General features: G+C 46.6%; 1 protein-coding gene across 1 annotated transcript in view; it reads right to left on the bottom strand.

Moving 5' to 3' along the window:
• Positions 1 to 21,305, bottom strand: part of adam9b (ADAM metallopeptidase domain 9b) — an 85,953-nt gene that overhangs the window by 61,934 nt on the left and 2,714 nt on the right. The window contains exons 2-5 of the mRNA XM_085994600.1: positions 5,137 to 5,228; positions 4,029 to 4,105; positions 2,926 to 3,004; positions 1,821 to 1,897 (exon numbers count right to left, since the gene is read on the bottom strand). Coding sequence (XP_085850726.1) covers positions 1,821 to 1,897; positions 2,926 to 3,004; positions 4,029 to 4,105; positions 5,137 to 5,228 — 325 coding nt within the window. The remainder of the gene's footprint in view (positions 1 to 1,820; positions 1,898 to 2,925; positions 3,005 to 4,028; positions 4,106 to 5,136; positions 5,229 to 21,305) is intronic.

Here is a 21,305-nt window from a genome sequence, read left to right as displayed (position 1 = left end):
GTTCCATGATTAATTTATCCTGGTTACTGTGGAAGTGTGGAATGTAGTTTCCTCCAGTCACAAAAAAGTATAAAACTCACATTAATGCCTAGAAGAAAATATCCCCAATGTTTGCTTTTTGGTAAAAGCATTTCAGAATCACAGTTACCTTTGTAAACAGATTAAACCTTCAATGAAGGATATTTAAACCTCCATAATTAGTTCAGTGCCATGGCTAAAATATAGTGACTAGAACAACTAATTTAAGTTACAATGCAATTTAGATTATTTTCACAAAATATAGGGGCCCCGTAACTCCAGCGGAAAATGGTGGAAACCACCAGAAAATAGCGGAATCTACCAAAAAACAGCATGGACCCAGTCGCACCTCCACCCAATTCATGCAAGTCAAATGTTGTCAGCGGACAGAGCCAGGGGCAGGGTCTCCTACCCAACAGTTCCTACTTCCCTGGTAGATTCGGGACCTATAGTATGGGAGGCTGGTGCACTGAGTGAGATAAGGTATGCCGGCCTCCACATGATGAGTGGTTGGCTGCGCTGGCATGGGGTGCATAAAGACCAAGGAAGCAGTCTGGATCCCTGAAGAATGCTTCCCCCTCCCCCTCCCAAAGCAACCAGGTACTGTATTCTCTGGCTTCAAGGCATAGGTGGGCACTAGAGATGCACCTGCAGTGCCAGTTATGCCCGCCTGCCCCATTACAAATTAGACGTTCTCCCACTGACCCCGCAAACTTCAGCACTGGAGGGCAGCGGCAGGGATGATCCTGCAGAACCACAGGCCACAAATCTTTGTTGCCAGCATCACTGTAAAGATTTTCATCAGTTTGTAATTTTAATCCATGCCACTACTAAATTTGCAGATATATATAGCAATTTGCAGTGTATGCTATGTATCTGAACTATATTAAAAAATTGTAGCCTTGAAATTCGATGACGCCACTAAACTGGCACTTAAGCTTCCAATGTGGTGGGCAGGAAGCACACGCTCATTCTGAGTCGGATGTACACTGGCCACTATATTGTTATAGGTATAAAAAAATGGCATCCAGGGCCCGTGGCTGAAGCAGGCATTAGGCCCGTTGCATGTGCAAATAAGGGGGCTAATACTTGTTTGAAGCCCCCTGTGCAAAATTAGATTGCGCCAACCGCGTTCAGGAAAAACAGATCTACACGCGAACAAATTTCTAGGCCCTTATGTCTGTGGACAGTTCCTGTCTACAAAACCTTACTTCCTATTGTCACGTTTTTGTATTAAATGTTTCTATTATAATTCCTCTCTCCACGTGTATAATGGAAACTGCCTATTTAAACTTGAAAAGTTTGTGAATTTGAGCCTCACTCTAGGACTTGAGCACTTAGCCTAGGCTGATACTCCAGTGCAGTACTGAGGAAGTGCTGCATTGTTAGAAGTACCATTCCTTTGATTACATCTTAAACTGAGGTGCGGTCCACCTGTTTAGATGGGTGTTAAAGATACCACAGCACTATTTGAAGAAGAGCATGGTATTCTCCTGGCATCTTGGTCAATATTCCTCCCTTGCTGCGCACAAAATGACTGCAGCATTTGCCAACAAAACAAGTTGCTGCATTTCAAAAGGTAATTCATTGAATGTGCTTTTAGACAATTCTGAGACATGGTAAATTCCGAGACATATCATAAGGTGCCATATATATGCATTTTTTTTCTTTCTAAATGGCTTTGGATGAAAAGTATAATTCATAAGATTTACGTCAATCATTTCAAGTAACACATTCAGCTGAATTTAGGGATATATGAAACTATCTTTAGTTGTTAAACAAAAGCAGTTGTAATACAATACCTGATACCCGAGCATGTGCTGAGCAAAACTTTGGAATCAGTAACACCCTCCACAAGCCCGTGGTAGTAACAGTGGATCTGAAATGCATGATTCATTGTGGATATTAATTATTGGGTTTTACAGTATAAATAAGCGTGACATTATTGCTATAGTGCCAGCATTTACTAGCAAAATACAGTCTTTGTTTTTAGTGAAGAACTGAGTGGCCTAGAGAAAATTGCAATGATTTCCCCTCAGCACCAGCCCATCCCCATTTTCTTCCTCCTTACTAGAGTACAGTTCCACAGGCTGGAGTCACTCTCCAGTCCCCTGCTCAACTGGCTATTCTTCATGTGTAAACCTAGACAGTGACTGTTCGCAGGCTGTTTAACAATAGGTGCTTTACAACTGAGTTAGTCCTGTGCTCACCTGACGTCTATACACACACACACACCTTTCAGCAGATGTCATTGGATCGTGATCAGGACTTCTAGCTGATTTTCTCTGCTCTAACCCAGTGCATGGAGGCAAATTCTATTGCCCCTCCTACTGCCCAAGTTAGGGTCAACTAACTCCATACAGGCCTGGTATCTGAGTAGGATTTCCAACTTAGTGTCAATTTCTGCCAAATTATAAGAGTTTTGTTTAGCGGGCCCATGCTAACCAGGACTGGTCATTAGAACCCTTACAGCTAACAGGTTCTGACGAAGGGATCCACCCAAAATGTTAGTTTCTCTGTTCTCTCCACAGATGCTGATTGACCTGTGACTGTATCCAGCATTTTCAGTTTTTGTTTCAGACTTGCAACCTTTGGAGCTTCTTGCTTTATTTTACGAGAAACCTCATCCTGTCAATCAGTCATGGATTTGACTCCTATTCAAAGCAGCCACACAGGCCAGAAAATCAGCAAATTGAACATTTCCAAACTTTGAATTTGGTCATAATTAATACAATCTTTCTGAAAGACTGTGTATGCGAATGAGCACAATGAACTTACTTGCTGTACAGTCATACAGTCTGCTAATAAATGCATGGATAAATATATGAAAATGACTCTAGCATGGTGTCATTTCTGTTGCCTTGTGCTGAGGATAGGAGCCTAAAAGACCCACTGCCGTGCATTTACCTGAATCTTAGGTTGAGATGCCTTCATTTTGCCGTCTTTATCGTATGTATATTGTACAAAATCCTTAGTAAGCAGTTTCCTGTAAAATAAAATTTATATAGTAATGTAGGGTGACCATACGTCCCCATTTTCCGGGGACAGTCCCTGGATGAGGGACTGTGTCCCCAGGCAAATAATGTCCGCGGAAGAGTCCCCGCATACGCACGGGTTCAAATCAGGAGCCACGTGACCCTGAGCTGCCCTGCGGTCGGTCAATAAAGTGGGCGGGGCTGTGCGGCAGGGCGGGTTCCGATTGGTGGGAGGGATGTCAATCTCCTGTTTTCAATCAGTAGAAGGGGTGGACTCACTGAGGGATTTTAATTTATGCAGAGATCACGCTCTGTGGCTGCAGTACGCAGGCTCCGCCCCTCCTCTCCCCAACACCATCCTACACAACCTACATTTTCCACCCTGGCTACTTTTCTGTGCTCACACCCTGTGTGTCCCTAGATTTGGTTTAGAAAATATGGTCCCACTATAGTAATGATAATTATCAGCTTAGGACCTCGACTGATGACTAACTGGGTAAATGGTGTGCTACGGAACTGCCATATATATGTTGCCAAATGCTTTGGGGTAGTTCTGAGTGATGTGATGAAGCACTGTAATAAATGTAAGACTACCTTTCTTTATCTCACCCAAATGGCCATTCTTCACATTTGAGCCAAATCATGCAGATTGACAGATTATTGAAGCATCAGAGCCAAGCCTGATATTCACACATGTGCATCTTCCAGCAAGATTCACTGGATAGTGATAAAAAGTGTTTTTTATTCCTTCTTTGACTGTAGGAGTCCAGTTCTAATGCTACCCACCACTGCCACCCTGAGTGAAATCAGCTAACGTAGCACAGACCATAGATGGAGACAGCAAACCTCCTGGTCTGTGTGACTCAGTACCAATCTCAGTATAGTGCATTTACCCAGTGAATCATCATGGTGGGAGATACAGTTTCATTATCCAACATTTTAGAATGATTTAAATTCTAGATTTACATACACCCACAAAAGGAATAACATATTTAAACACAATAAAATGACTAATAAATTATTACCAATACTTACTTGTTCCTTTCCAGTTTTAATATATACACTTCCCCTTCCAAATCAATTGAATAAGACACTTGATCCATCCATTTTTCCTGCAGTAATAATAAAAATAAATGTCAGTTTTTAAATAGGCTACAAAAGACTCATTCTGTGTTGTATGATTTATTAGCTCTGTATCGTTTTAATAGAAACAACTTGGATTTTTATAGCACTTTTAACATAGAAATACTGTACGTCCGAAGACGCTTTGCATAGAACATTAAACCTCTGTGGGAAGTTCAGAGAGGTAACCAAAGGCTTGTTCAAAATGATGGACTTCAAGTAACATAGAAACATAGAAGATAGGAGCAGGAGTAGGCCATTCGGCCCCTCGAGCCTGCTCTGCCATTCAATGCGATCATGGCTGATCATCCAATTTCAGTACCCGGTCCCTGCTTTCTCCCCATACCCCTTGATCCCTTTAGCCTTAAGAAATATATCCAACTCCTTCTTGAATATATTTAATGAATTGGCCTCTACTGCTTTTAAGTAAGCTTTTAATGGCAAAGAGAGGGGACAGAGGAGGATGTATTTAGAGAAGGAGCTCCAGAGAGTAGGCCTGAGATAACTAAAGCCCAATAGTGAAGCAGATGGATAGGGGTATGCACAGGTGGTGCACTGGAGGAATATCTCACTTACACTTACACTACCTCATTTACACTTCAACACAACTATATTTCAAGGCAAAGTGCTTTTCACACTCGTTATTCATTATTGTTGTAATGCATCAAAACTCCGTTACAATGTTTAAGCTCTCACTGATGTACAACTTTTCATTGGCAGTATTAATTCAAGCTGTACCACATACCACATACAATACACCAATGCTGCATACTATACATTAGTTATCACTCTACAGAATCAATAGACTCAGTAATTGGGGGAAAATCACTGTTATGAAAATGTGAAATACAATTGTTGACAATATTCCTTGGCACTGACATAATTTTTTTAATTTTATTGTACCATATATGTAATGATACAGAATAACAATGATAATGAGGAATATTTATATGAATTGCAAAAATCCAAAATGAATGAATCTTACAGGTTACACAGCATGTCAAGTGAAGGCAGCACGTACCTGGCCAGCATGTCGCTTCTGTCGTTCCGTTATAAGTTTTGGAATGGTGATTTCATAGGCAGAAAGCTTAGATGTCTGGTGGGAAAATGCATCTAATCAAATAAGACAAAAAAATCAAGATTTTATTATAATTTCAGCAACGATCAAATTGTAGTCACTATCCTAAAGTCCAACACTGGTTAACAATTGATGTTCAATAAATGTTCCTGCATTTTAAAATGAAACTTTATAATCAATACAATGTAATTAAATCCTTTCAGTGGATATGATGCACCTAGCCCATGTGTCATGCTATAAGACAGTAACGCTCTGAGGGAACTAACATTTTGCCAGTTTATCAACACTGTCCCAAAATCAAGATATATTTCAAAACATACTGGTGGAAATCACGGTGGGCAAAATGACAGCTTTCATAGTTGATTTGCAAGTTCTGATCACAAGTGACGCTAAAGAAAGAAAGAACTTGCATTTCTATAGTGCCTTTCACAACCTCAGGACATCCCAAAGTGCTTTACAGCCAATTAAGTACTTTTCAAGTGTAATCACTGCCAATGTTCCCTGTAAGATGCGCTTTGTTCTGTGCGGTCCCTTTAAATATCTGCACATGCGCAGTGTTTACAATGTAAAAGCTGCTGAGCGGCCTGCGCAGGACTTTTCCGATTACAGCGCGGCCACGCGTGCACCTTAGCGAGAACATTGGTTACTGTTGTAATGTAGGAAACGTGGCAGCCAATTTGCACACAGCAAGGTCTGTAAGATTCTCAAAATTCACAGATCCCCCAAAACTCAGAGAAAAACCCTAAAGAAAAGGACTTTCGACTCTTTTCTAACCAGTTCAGGGTGATAAAATGTATTGGGCCTAACAGAGGGAGATTCAAGGTCAAAAACCAAGATTTGGTATTTAAAAAAAGGCATGTTTGGGCTTGTAAAGGAAAAAGGCTGCAACAGGAGATGGGATCAACCTCTGTAATAGAGAGTTTGAGTGTTGGAGTTAATCAAACTATCTGGGGAACTGTCTAACGTCACTCAGCCCCTATCAGACAATTTACATTCTAACAATAGACCCACAGAAGAGCAGTCCCCACCCAAATTACAGGACCCATCCAAAACATGCATAAAACAAATCACCTCGCCCAACTCCATAGAAATCTCAGGCCCAGTCAGGAAACTCGAAACCTGAACACAATAACTACAATCAAGTAAGAGCTCAACAGCTCATGGAACCATCCCGAAACCACTTCACACATTGATAAACAAGTTACTATTAATGAGCCCGCCAAAATCTTACAATAAACCGGGACTGATTTGGCGCGCAGATTAGGAGGCCCTAATTAGTATAATTGAAGGCCTGTTTTCTCAAGAAGACAGTTCAGTTCAACAGTTACACAGTTACAAGTTCTCTACAAGCTCTACAGTTTTTGGCAGTTCTCAGGAGTTCATCGAGTTCGAAGAAGTTCACAGTTCTGTAAGCAGGTCAACACACAAGAAACCAGAGCAACAGTTTCAGTGATCATCGGACACCTCGCGGCAACAAGGGCCTTATGAAACAACCAACCGGGGTACGGCAGGCACCAACCAACACATCTAGCGAACCCCGAAACCGCGAACCAGCTCAACTGTCAAGGATCCGTTTGGTGAGCATTATTCCTGGTCCTCTAGAGCCCAACTTAGCTAGTAAAGTGGGATTGGGAGGGGTGAGGTATTTTTCTACTGTAATTTCCCTCATGTGTATCGAAGTGTTCCCCATTTTATTAGAGTGTTAAGATTGTTGTGTTATATTTTCTCTCTTGAATAAAGATCAAAGTTTCTTGCACCAAAACCAGTTGTCTGCTGCACTTTTGTTACAACCCCCAAATAAGTCCAAGGTCTAGAACCAAGGGAGTGGGCGCGATTCGAACTGCTCATAAGTCAGAGGTGAAGCTGACCCCACACACCACCCCCTACATAATGGCGACCGTGGCAGGAGCTTGGCAAAAGGGATGTGATACAGTGGACACTGTTTTTGAGGAGAGAACTAAGATGGAAGAGAGGATTTCCTCTTATATGTTCAAGAAAGTAAATATAACAAAGAAATGGGTGCTCAGTCTGTTGCGCGCTGAGCGTCCAATGGACGCTGCAGCCAAGTGGACTGAGAGCAAGGACCACAAGAAATCTGTGGAGAAAGCCATCTGGTTGGTATGCTCCCAGCAACAGATCCAGCTTTTAGACAAACGCGTTGAGGCACTGGCAGAAGAGCTGCGGGAATCAGCTCAACTGTCACACGCAAGGGCTCTAGCAGGGGAAAAATTATTGGCAGAACTAACCGCCCAAAATCAGGAAAAAATGCAGATAGTAGAGAAACAGAAACAGACAGGAATACTTTCGGTGTCAGGTCACCGAAGCTAAAAACAGTGAACTGGTGTTACGAGAACGCCTGCCTTGCCAAGCAAGTAAGAGAGCAGGAGGAGAGGTTGAGAGACGTCCAGGCAGCTTACAAGATAGCAAGCACTAGGGGGTATGAGGCGGGAGATCATGGCCCCTGCCAGAAACAAATCGAGAATTTGAACCCTGCTCTGTCCAGGGCCAAAGGCATGGTGTGCCTGATAAGCCCGGGTGCGGCCCGGGTGGACCTGGAAGTGCAAGGGGAAACTGTTCGGACGCCACCTGTGGCGCCGGGGAACGACCCGGTTTGGCAGTAGGAGGGACGGACGATTTGTGAGGCCGGCAGGGAGTGCACACCACCACCACCTGTGGTGCTGGGTTTTAACTCGGTTTGGCAGCAGGGAGGGGTGGGCGAACCAATGCAGGAAAGGTCGGAGCCGGGGCCGATGTGCCCGATTCAGCAGCAAAAGTTTGGCCCGCCCGACGGTGGTGGGGGTCAGGGACCCCTTGAAAGCCAATTCGTGGCTCCCCACGGCACCTAACAGCTTAGGGCTATGGTAAGCCACCTGAGTAAGCTCACTGAAAAAGGGGACCCCTCGGTCCACTTCATGGAAGTGGAACAGGCAGCGGGCATTAACGAGTGCGATGACTCCGAGCTGGCAAAAATGCTCCTTTTCTCCCTGGATGGCAACCTCTACCAGTCCCTCTCTGCGGAGAGTAAAAAAGGGCAGGGCGGATACGCTGCTATCTGGGTGGAAGTTCTGGAGGCCATGGGTATGAATGATGGTAGTCCCTTCTCCCAGGTGGAGAGGACAACACAGCTAGCAGGGGAGACCCCACAGGCTTTCGCAGACCGACTGCGGCCTGTGTACAAGAGTGCCTGTAATGGGGTTCTCGACCGGGCTCACCTGAATCAGGATGAGCTGACCCACTGGCTCCGAAGCCTGGTGGCAAACAGCTTGCCATGGATCAGAGCCAAGGCTGAGCTGTGGTTTGACCCGAAAGACCCCCGGGTCACCGAGGAGACAGTGGCCAGACAACTGACCCTGGCTCACCGGAACGGTAGAGGGAATGAAGAACACCCACCAAAAGGAAAAGTACATGAAATGAAACCTAGTAATAAGAAAGAGTGGCACCAGGAAGGGGGTAACCCTTCCGACACGAAGCATAACTGCTTCGGGTGCGGGAAGAATGGGCATTGGAGAAGGGACTGTAGGAATCCGTGGAAGGATAACATAGGAAAGAACTCCCCAGCTCCTGCTCCAAGAACCGAAACACCGACCTCTCCCCCCAAGTTAGACTCAGTCGTAGCTGCGATCTGAGCTTTATTAAATGGCCCAGGGAAGGTAGCCACCGCCACTGGTGCTTTAACCCCATCTGCCCCACTCAACCCAGACCTATGACTAGAACCAGCGCAGCCTGTCTACCTGTGTCCCCTTGAAAGACATGCCCAGGAAGAGACCTCCTGTAATATGGGGGAATACCTGCGGTGCCAGGTTACAGAGGCCAGGTTAAATGAGCAGGCCTTACAGGAGGAGAACACAAGATTAACAACGAGAGCTGATGGTTTGGAGAGTCAGCTAAGGGACATTAAAATAACTCATAAGGTAGCTAGAAGTAGGGGTTATGAAGACTCTGATCACAGTCCCTGCGAAGAAAGGATTAAAAAATTGACCCAAGCCTTGTCTGAGGTCAGAGGCATGGTCTGTTCAATGGCACCAGGGGAAACCCGGGAGGAGTGGGACGAGGAGGGTCAGGAAGCAAAGGATAAGGTTAAGGATAGAGATCCTCAGCCAGCAGCTGTGGCAGACTCACAGACCGCACCGGTGGGGGCAGTGGCTTGTGTCACCGGAGAGGCCATCCCACCAATTATTTGGGACTCGGACACACGCCCGGTAGCCGGAGCCCTAAGAAGGTCTCCTCACATGCCACAGCCTAAACTACCATGGTCACCAGCGTATCAGTTTAAATGGTTCAGCCCCGGAGGGGCCGCAACCCGAAAAAGAATGCCCAAGGTCAGTGATCAGTCTAGAGATAGGGATCCCCAGCCTGCAGCCTCCAACGGTGAGGGACTCACAGGAGAGGTAGCAGTGGGCAAAGAGAACGAGAGGGGTCCCCAGCCTGCGGCCTCAGGCTGCGCGGAACCCACAGGACAGGATAGGGACTCAGCAGCCCCACAGAAGAGGGTAGCGTGCTGTAGTACAGGAAGGGACACTCCCCCGATCATCTGGGATTCAGGCAAACTCCCAGTTGTTTTAAGAAGGACTCTCCGGGCCCGGCGGTACAGGCCACCTTACACCCAGGCATACAAGCTGCCCAGAAGCCGCCCAAGACAGAGGCCGAACAGGAATTAGCCTGGCCGCCCGAAGACGGGCGGCGGATGTACATAGCATTTCTGATGAATGTTAGGTGTTTTTTACAGTTTTGATAGTTTTAGGTTTATTATTATTTAATTATTTTACAATAAATAAGTTTAAATTTCGAGACTCGATCACTTGTCAAGCCAGAGAACCTTCTCGGGACTTGGCTATTTGTTTTGTGTGTCCCTACAGAGAGGAAATCGGCATGAGAAAGGTTCTGCTCCTGCTCGCCCTGGTAGGGGTGAGCATCGGTGATCGAGGTGACGTGGAGGACTCCCACATTTATGGGTGCTCGGGAGAGAGAGCACCGATCGTTACCGCACGGGGTGGCGAACCGGGTGTGGAGGAGCTCGCTATTTATTTCCATGAGGGAAGGTGGCCAGGGTGGTTGGGGTCTAACTCTGCACAATACTCCAGCCAGACCAAGTTCACCTACGGGGAGGCCTCCATCACGTGCCCCAGGGTACAGGTCGTTGCTACAAGGGTCAGTGTCACTGAGGGGAAATTTGTGTGTCTTACATGCAAGGGACGGATTCCCCTGGATAGGTGGTGGTGGCTCAGGAAGCTGAGCAGGGACATAGGGGACCGTACAGCCGACTGGGGAATGCCACCCACCGGACGATCACAGGGACCCAAGGGGGAGTGAGTGTGTGTTGGGATAAGTGGTGGGAGTCGGAACAGGGAATCTATCTCTGCATGTGGGGATCAGAGAGAGCCTGCCCCACAGGCATATCCATCATCTTCCGCAGACAATGGCAAGATACCGGGAAGGGGATGGGATGGGATTCTAGCCTGCATGCTGCGCGCTCCCACACTCCCCGATCCCAGTCAACACCACCGAACTCGTAGCACGCACCCGAAAGCCCCTGCCCACGACCCCGACATCACAGACAGTAATAGAGAGGTGTCCTATCACCACCAAGGGACCAGGGAATGGGCTAGTACTAGAGCTGACCGAAAAGGTACTATACCAGGGGGTACACTGTGCAGTAGCTTCAGTTATCCTAAACCTTACCGAAGTACACTTACCTGAATGGTGCCCTAAGGAGACAGAACAGCTACACCAGGCCCTACTAAAAGAAATGTTTAGGAAATTCTACGAATTCGACTTTGCCAACATAGACAAGGCAGAGCTGTACACATTACACGCTGAGCACACTATGGATGCAGGGAGACAAAGAAGGGGAACCTGGAACGGTATTTTCACAACCTACAATACAGGATCATCGGTAATAAATAGCCTGGATGATATAGAACTGCAAACACAAATAAATGGTCTAAAACCCCAACTACGAAAGATCCTAACGGAAGAAAACACAGTGGTAGGCTCAGAGCTACACGAGGACCAAGCTATGACGGTCCATTTAAAGGAGATCATTGCTGAGCTAGAAAGACACGCTAAAACAGTAAATACACACATACGGGAGGATAGGAATGCTTCGGATCAGGCTGCACAGAATGAGGTGTGTGTGATATACAGGGCATGGTTGCTGGGTGAGGGCCGCAGCAACCTGGAGGATTTAAAACAAGGTTTAGTCCCCTCCTGGATTAGCAGCAAGCACCTCGCAGCCCTCCTCTCGTTTAGCAATTCGCTGAGCCCGTGTCAGCTCCACCTAGCCTCTGAAGCCTACCCTGTCCCAGTAGATTGCGGGCGTTCCAATCACACTATCATGGGGATAGTAGTGAGGATGCCGGTCATGGATGGGACAGCCCGACTCGCACCGGTATACAGGGTGGAGAACATTGGGATCATTCAAGGGGGTGCACACATTCGTTTCGCAGTGGTCCCACTTTATGTCATAAAGTGGGAGCACGCTATGACAAGTACTGACCTCTCTGGGTGCCGGAGCCGGGGTGCACACATAATACTGTGTCCCCAGCAATTGAATGCCTATTCTAGACCACAGTGCGGGTTTAAAGCTGCTGGCGCACGACCTATTAACTGTACCATGGAGGTAATAGCACAAGGCCATGTTCCCCCACAGGTAGAATTCATAGGGGGTGGGACATATTGTGTTACCACAAGTGCGCCCCATTACCAGCATGGGCAGCACATCTGGTGTCCGGTGAGTGACAGCAGTTTCTGCTTTAAACCCGAGGCAGAAGTTCACGTGGCCCAGGAACGGATTGTTCCCATCCCTGAACCCTCCACTGTTCATCTCACTGTCAGGGAAAACATAACCAACCTGCAAGACTATGTCACATTCTTCGGCTATAAAATTCCCCCTCTTACCGCCCTACTCAAAGCCGTAGAAGTATCACAAAAACATTTCTATACTCTAGAGCAAAAGACAGTCGAGATAGGGGCTGAGATTTTGGATATCATAGTTCCACCCTGGTGGGATATTTTCAAAAATATAGAGGTCCCTTCCTGGATCAGAATGGCTTCCCATATTTTAGTGGTCTGCCAGCTCGGTATAGTCTTCTACTTACTGTGCACAAAGTGCAAGGGGAGGGACAGAATGCTCCGATCCCGACATGAGAGAGCATGAGACGAGCATTACAATAAAGTCTATGACCAGGTATGGGACGAGCCTTAATCGTTATTAAGATAAAGTTTTGTGACCGTGTATTATTTTTTCTATGGATGTACCATATTTTCCAAGTGGTGCAGGGGTGTTGGACCCCCTCCATGCTTGGATATGAATGTAACTGAATTCTTACCTGTGTATGCATCTGAACACTTCATCTAAAGGGGAATGTATGTTTTGCGTCTTAGATAGGTAAACTACAGGGGAAGATTGGCTCTCGAGGATCAAGAATTTTGCTCACCCAGTATGATACTCTAGCAAGTAAAGTATCACAGGGCGGACTGTAAGATTCTTAAAATTCACAGATCCCCCAAAACTCGGAGAAAAACCCTAAAGAAAAGGACTTTCGACTCTTTTCTAACCACTTCAGGGTGATAAAATGTATTGGGCCTAATAGAGGGAGATTCAAGGTCAAAAACCAAGATTTGGTATTTTAAAAAAAGGCATGTTTGGGCTTGTTAAGGAAAAAGGCTGCAACAGGAGATGGGATCAACCTCTGTAATAGAGAGTTTGAGCATTTGAGTTAATCAAACTATCTGGGGAACTGTCTAACGTCACTCAGCCCCTATCAGACAAGTTACATTCTACCAATAGACCAACGGAAGAGCAGTCCTCACCCAAATTACAGGACCCATCCAAAACATGCATAAAACAAATCACCTCGCCCTCGCCCAACTCCATAGAAATCTCAGGCCCAGTCAGGAAACTCAAAACCTGAGCACAATAACTACAATCAAGTAAGAGCTCAACAGCTCATGGAACCATCCCGAAACCACTTCACACATTGATAAACAAGTTACTATTAATGAGCCCGCCAAAACCTTACAATAAACCGGGACTGATTTGGCGCGCAGATTAGGAGGCCCCAATTAATATAATTGAAGGCCTGTTTTCTCAAGAAGACAGTTCAGTTCAGCAGTTACACAGTTACAACAAAGTTCTCTACAAGCTCTACAGTTTTCGGCAGTTCTCAGGAGTTCATCGAGTTCGAAGAAGTTCACAGTTCTGTAAGCAGGTCAACACACAAGAAGAAACCAGAGCAACAGTTTCAGTGACCATCAGACACCTCGCAGGGCCTTACGAAACAACCAACCGGGGTACGGCAGGCACCAACCAACACATCTAGCGAACCCCGAAACTGCGAACCAGCTCACCTGTCAAGGATCCGTTTGGTGAGCATTATCCCTGATCCTCTAGAGCCCAACTTAGCTAGTAAAGTGGGATTGGGAGGGGTGAGGTATTTTTCTACTGTAATTTCCCTCGTGTGTGTCGAAGTGTTCCCCATTTTATTAGAGTGTTAAGATTGTTGTGTCATATTTTCTCTCTTGAATAAAGATCAAAAGGGGAAAAATTCAGTTGGTAGCACCACCCGTTAGCACCTTAAGAGGGCGCTAAGTGGGGCGCAAACCAACTATCGCCCGGGCGCGGCACTGCCCACACCTTCCGCAAAATTCAGCGGGAGGTTAGTGGTGGCGCTAACCGGTAGCGCTGCGCCGCTGGCGGTGATTTCATTGGTGTGCGCAGTGCCCCACTCATGCCCCGGCCGCGATCTTCGGGAGCGCCCCCTGATTTACCGCTGGACGCTATGTCTGACAGGGTCAGGGGGGTGTACCTGCGGCTGGGGAGGCGCAATTTAAAGGTGAGGTGCGGGGCGGCCATTTCTGTTGCTGGCCGCCTGCCAGCACCTGCCTGCGCTCCCGTCCCCGGCCTCCTGAACCTCCCCCCCACGGAGTGCCGGCTGCGCTCCAAGAGCCCGGCACTTCTCTTGCGTGCCGGGCTCTTTTGCCTGCACTTCCGATCCCCGGGGGCCCAACTGGGCCCCAGGTCGCGCTGCACAAGGCCCCTCCCCTTTAAGAAGGGGAGGAAGGCCCGCAATATCGCGGCACGACGTGCCGCAGCGTGTGGGTGCAACCACTCAATTTCCGGCGCGGGGGCACTAATTTTTCCAGGGCGCTACTTTTAGCGCCCCGGTGAAGTTAGCGCCTCAATTGGGGCACTACTCAATTTTTAGCCCAAAGTTTCTTGCACCAAAACCAGTTGTCTGCTGCACTTTTGCCACAACCCCCAAATAAGTCCAAGGTCTAGAACCAAGGGAGTGGGAGCGATTTGAACCACTCATAAGTCAGAGGTAAAGCTGACACACACCACCACCCCCTACAGGTCCCACAAACAGCAATGAGATAATATCCAGTGTAATAATAATAAATAACTTCTGGAGGAAGTTATGTGCACATCACTTCCTGTGAACTGTGAACTCTGTGCATACATCACTTCCTGTGTTTGGACTAGTATAAATACTGAACTGCTCAGTATAGTAAAAGGGCTTCTCCTAGAGGCACGGTGAAGACCGCTCTTGTATATAGTAGAATTATAAGTTGTTTAAAGCTTACTTTAAAGTTCCTTGATGTGTGAGACTTTTTATTACATCAATTTAAACAACTTAGTATTTACACTCACAAATACTAGACCTTCGGACAAACTCGGAGTTAAGGATCCAGGGAACCACCCATCATGGAAAACATCCTTAAACCTACTCGTCTGGACTTGGACCCAAACGCACCGGCAGCTGGCAGGGTATGGAAGCATTGGTACCGTACTTTTGAGAATTTTCTTGATGAATGTAAAGCGAATGCTTCTACTAAACTGAGGATACTTATCAACTATGTGACCCCAACAGTGTTTGAATATGTTGATGAATGGGATAATTACGATGAGGTGATCCGGGCACTTAAAAAACTATATGCCAAGACTGCAAATGAGGACTATGCTAGACATCTACTGGCCACAGCCCGACAAGGGCCAGGGGAATCGATTAACGAATTCCTTCAAGAACTTCGCAGGCTCAGCGTAGATTGTAACTTTCAGGCAGCCTCGGCTGAGCTGTACCACGAAGAAATGATTCGTGATGCTTTCATCTGCGGGATTGCCTCTCCATTTATACGCCAGCGTCTGCTAGAAAGTAAAACACTTGAGCTACAAAAGGCTTTTGACCTGGCTTGTTCTCTGGATTTGGCAAAGAAAAATGCAGACCTCTATCAGCTGCCCAGATCTCGATCTGCTGCTGTAACTGCAACCAGACGATTCAAGTGGCCTCAGGTAAACCCTATCATGGAGGAATCTAATCCTGATGATAATTCTGACGAAGAAGAGGAGGATGACCCCACTTTAGCAGCCTCTTGGCAATCTAGGAAGGAATGCTTCTTTTGTGGAGATTCTTTTCACCCTAGGAAATTCTGCCCTGCTCGCAATGCGATCTGCAGTCATTGCGATAAAAAGGGATACTTTGCAAAAGTTTGCCAATCAAGAGCCTCTGCGAGGGCCTATCCAGCTAAGGCCTACCAAACTGCCCCAATTAGGGCCTATCAAGATGCTCCGGCTAGGACCTATCAAGATTCCTCTCGAGCTCTCTCCCAAAGAAGCACACCTAGAGTTTCAGCCACTCTCTGTGCAACCACACCAATTACAGCTGCTTGCCCACAGAACCTGTTTCATGCAGCTACAAAAGTTTCAGTTAATGGGCATACCTTAGATGCCTTAATTGACTCAGGAAGTACTGATAGTTTCATTAGAGAACAGATTGTTGCGAAATTGAAACTACATATCTTCCCATCGGACCAGGCAATTGCGATGGCTCAGTCATCACTTAATACCAGAATCTCCGGCTTTTGTATTATTGATATGACACTTAATGGTCGCATGTATCCCTCCACCTGACTTTCGGTGCTCAAGGACTTATGTAGTGATCTCATCTTAGGGCTGGATTTTCAAAAACAGCGTAAGAAACTCACCATTGAGTTCGGCGGATCCAAACCTGGACTTACTATTTCTAATATACTGTCTAAATTACCGTTTTGTGCATTATCAGCAGCTTCACTTGATGAACCCTCATTATTTGCCAGTATTCCTCCTCGATGCAAACCAATAATAACGAAATCGCGGCACTTTAGTCAGGAAGACTAATCTTTTATTGAGGCTGAAATCTCTCGACTTTTAGCAGAGGATATCATCGAACCATGTTCGTCGCCCTGGCGGGCTCAAATCGTCATCGTCAAGAACCCTCTAAAACCTCACAAACAACGACTATGCATTGATTATTCGCAAACCATCAATCAATATACTGACTTGGACGCCTACCCATTGCCACGCATTGATGATATGGTTAATAAACTGGCCGAATACAAAGTGTTCTCAACTTACGATTGGATTGGTTGGACTACCCAAATTAGTAAAAATTCTGAGGAGGAGGAATTCCTGGAATGTTTTCGGGACGGTTATCTGGACCAATATGTCGAGGAGCCGACTCGAGATCAGGCCATTTTAGACTGGGTATTGTGCAATGAGAAGGGACTTATCAACAATCTTCTTGTACGAGGCCCCTTGGGTCAGAGCGATCATAATATGATCGAGCTCTCAGTCGAGATGGAGAGTGAGGAAATTGAATCAGAGACTAAGGTCCAGAACTTAAATAAAGGGAATTACGAGGGTATGAGACGGGAATTGGGTAAGATTGATTGGGTGGTGTTTCTGGGGGGATTGACAGTGGATAGACAATGGCAAGCATTCAAAGATAGAATGGAAGAATTCCAGAACATGTTTATACCGGTTTGGCATAAAAATAAACCTAAAAAGGTGGCTCAACCGTGGATAACGAGGGAAATTAGGGACAGCATAAAATCAAAAAAAAGGGCATATCAACTGGCAAAAAAAAGCAGCAGACCGGAAGATTGGGGGCAGTACAGGATACAGCAAAAGAGGACAAAGGGATTAATCAGGAAGGGGAAAATAGAATACGAAAGTAAACTTGCAGCAAACATAAAGACAGACTGCAAAAGCTTTTATCGGTATATCAGGAGGAAAAGACTGGTAAAATCCCAAGTCGGTCCCTTGCAGTCCGATTCGGGAGAATATATAATGGAGAATAAGGAAATGGCAGACCAATTAAACTCATACTTTGGTTCTGTATTCACAAAGGAGGACACAAATAACCTCCCAGGAATATCGGCAAACATAGGGACTAATGAGAGGGAGGAGCTGACAGAAATTAGTATCTCTAGGGATATGGTGTTGGGTAAGTTGAGGGGACTGAAGGCCGACAAATCCCCGGGGCCTGATAAACTACATCCTAGGGTACTTAAGGAGGTGGCCCTGGAGATAGCAGATGCTCTAAGGATCATCTTCCGGAACTCCATTGACTCGGGAACAGTACCCGTGGATTGGAGGGTAGCTAATGTTACCCCAATATTTAAAAAGGGGGGTAGAGAGAAAGCAGGGAATTATAGACCAGTAAGCCTTACATCGGTTGTGGGCAAAATGCTAGAGTCCATTATTAAGGATAAAATAGCGGAGCACTTGACAAATGGGGAAAGGATCGGACAGAGTCAACATGGATTTACAAAGGGTAAATCGTGTTTGACTAATCTGCTGGAATTTTTTGAGGAAGTAACTGGTAAAATAGATGGGGGAGAGCCAGTGGATGTGGTGTACCTTGACTTCCAGAAAGCCTTCGATAAGGTTCCACACAAAAGATTATCATGCAAAATTAAGGCTCATGGGATTGGGGGCAAAGTATTAACGTGGATAGAGAACTGGCTGGCGGATAGAAAACAGAGAGTTGGAATAAACGGCTCGTTTTCGGAGTGGCAGGCAGTGACCAGCGGGGTGCCGCAAGGATCTGTCCTGGGACCCCAGCTGTTCACAATATATATAAATGATCTGGATCAGGGAATTGGATGCAATATTTCCAAATTCGCTGACGACACTAAACTAGGAGGAGGGGTGGGCTCTGATGAGGATGTCAGGAGGCTACAGTGCGATTTGGACAGGTTGGGGGAATGGGCGGATACGTGGCAGATGCACTATAATGTGGATAAATGCGAGGTTATCCACTTTGGGGGTAAAAACAGGAGGGTAGATTATTATCTAAATGGCAATAGATTGGGAGATGGGGAAGTGCAGAGGGACCTGGGTGTTCTTGTGCACCAGTCACTGAAGGAGAGCATGCAGGTGCAACAGGCGATTAAGAAGGCAAATGGTATGTTGGCCTTCATATCAAGGGGGTTCGAGTATAGGAATAGGGATACCTTACTACAGCTGTACAAGGTGCTGGTGAGACCGCATCTGGAGTATTGTGTACAGTTTTGGTCGCCCCATCTGCGGAAGGATGTTCTTGCCATGGAAAGAGTGCAGCGGCGATTCACCAGGCTGATACCTGGAATGGCGGGAATGACCTACGAGGAGAGATTGAATAGTTTGGGCTTGTACTCACTGGAGTTTAGAAGATTGAGAGGGGATCTCATCGAAACATATAAAATTATGGCAGGCCTGGACAGGCTGAATTCAGAGAGAATGTTTCCAATGGCAGGGGAGCACAGAACCAGGGGCCACAGTCTAAAAATAGCGGGCAAATCATTTAAAACAGAGATGAGGAAGAATTTCTTCACTCAAAGAGTGGTGAGCCTGTGGAATTCCCTGCCACAGAGGGCTGTGAAGGCTAATTCAATAAATATTTTCAAGAGAGAATTGGATATATTTCTGAAGGCTAAGGGGATTAAGGGTTACGGAGAAAAGGCGGGGACGGGGTACTGAACTGGTAAGATCAGCTAAGATCTCAGACGAAGATCAGCCATGATCTCATTGAATGGCGGAGCAGGCTCGAAGGGCCGAATGGCCTACTCCTGTTCCTATCTCTATGTTTCTATGTTTCTATGAAAAGTGCCTATCATCAGGTACCCTTGAAGGTCTCAGATAAGCAGTACACGGCCTTTGAGGCTAATGGACGGCTGTACCAATTTCGTTGCCTCCCATTCGGGGTTACTAATGGAGTGGCTGTCTTCCAACGGGCAATGGATGGCCTGGTTAAGCAGGAAAACTTAAGGGACACTTTTCCCTACCTTGATAACATTACTATTGCAGGTCACGATCAACAGGAACACGACGCCAACCTCCAAAAATTTCGGGATGCTCTCCATCACCGTAACTTAACTTTGAATGAATCTAAATCTGTTGAGTCGCAACCGACCATCAACATCCTTGGCTACTGCATAGGCAATGGTATCATTAAGCCAGACCCAGAAAGACTTCGCCCGCTCCAAGAGCTCCTGTCACCTAAGAATCCGACTTCTTTACGTCGGGCTCTCGGTCTGTTTGCATACTACGCTAAATGGATTCCTCATTTTTCAGACAAAATCCAACCCTTGCTGCATGCTAGATCATTTCCATTGGAAACAGCGGCTGTTGCAGCCTTTAACCTTCTCAAAAAACAGTTGGAGAAAGCGGCTCTTCACTCCATCGATGAGAATCTCCCTTTCATAGTCGAATGTGATGCCTCGGAGGTGGCGATCTCGGCTACTCTAAATCAGGAAAGTCGTCCTGTAGCATTTATGTCCAGGACCTTACAAGGTGCCGAGCTACATTATCCTCCGGTTGAGAAGGAAGCCACAGCCATCATAGAGGCGGTACGGAAGTGGAACCATTTCCTAGCTCGCCAGCACTTTACATTATTCACGGACCAGCGATCAGTCGCCTTCATGCTCGATAATCGAAAACGAACCAAAATTAAGAATAATAAAATACAGCTTTGGAGGATGGAACTGGCCTCTTTTGGTTACACCATTCACTATCGACCTGGCAAGGAGAATGTGGCCCCGGATACCCTCACACGAGCATTCTGCTCCACTATGTCGTCCTCTACTCTCATAGATGTCCATAATGGATTGTGTCATCCTGGCGTTACGCGCATGCTACATTTCGTACGATCACGGAATCTCCCTTTTTCTACTGGAGATGTAAAGAAAATGTGCTCAGAATGCCGGCTTTGTGCAGAATTAAAACCTCAGTTCTTCCGCCCCTCAGATGGTATGCTCATACACGCAACCCAACCGATGCAATGACTTAGCATCGATTTTAAGGGCCCAGTGCCCTCTTCAACTCGGAACACATATTTGCTCACCATGATTGATGAATATTCACGTTTTCCGTTTGCCTTCCCCTGCTCCAATATGCTGGCGTCCACAGTAATCTGCTGCCTTGAGCAGGTATTTTCTCTCTGTGGCATGGCGGCTTACATTCACTCGGATCGGGGTCCATCCTTTATGTCAAGGGAACTCAAGGACTACCTCTCAGAACGGGGAATTGCTACAAGCAAAACGACGCCATATCATCCCATCGGAAATGGGCAGGTAGAGAGGTATAACGGTATCATCTGGAATTCCGTACATCTTGCTTTAAGATCTCGGGGCCTACCAAACCAGCAATGGGAAGCAGTGCTTCCGGATGCATTGCACCCTATACGGTCCCTTCTTTCTACAGCCACAAATACTACACCTCATGAGCGGTTCTTTGGATTCCAGCATCGCTCATCTTATGGGACATCCCTCCCATCATGGCTAACTACTCCTGGACCTGTACTACTCCGAAGAAACGTTCGGACGTCTAAAAATGACCCCCTCGTAGACGAGGTCGAACTAACCGATGCCAACCCCACCTATGCATACATACGATATCCCGACGGCCGAGAATCTACCGTATCATTACGGGATCTGGCTCCCTGCCCACCAGGACCTAGTGGGACATCGAGTGATGGTATTTTACCAGGAGCCTCTTGGAACCTACCGGGTACCCCTCTCCAGGATCCTGATCTGACACCAACTAGCTTGGTGCCGGTAGAACCCCGTACTCAAAGTTGCAACCCTCCCAGTACCGCGCACCAAAGTACTGATCCGCCACAGACCAGCTTTGCACCTCCCTCTGAACAGAGACAGACCGACTCTGCACCTATTGGGGCTCGTACACGAAGCCATGATCTCCCCGACCCTTCACAGGGTAGTCCAGGCCACACAGACTCTGACCAATGGCCAACAGCATGTAAGCGGACCAGTGACCCTCTACGACAGGAACCCAAACGGGTGCGACTCTTCCT

Source organism: Somniosus microcephalus, chromosome 8, assembly GCF_052327205.1.
Source record: "Somniosus microcephalus isolate GS21.2 chromosome 8, FLI_Smic_1.0, whole genome shotgun sequence".
In the NCBI taxonomy this organism is placed as follows: Eukaryota; Metazoa; Chordata; class Chondrichthyes; order Squaliformes; family Somniosidae; genus Somniosus; species Somniosus microcephalus.
Note: the sequence above shows the minus strand (reverse complement) of the source record. Positions and strands in the feature narration are given on the sequence as shown.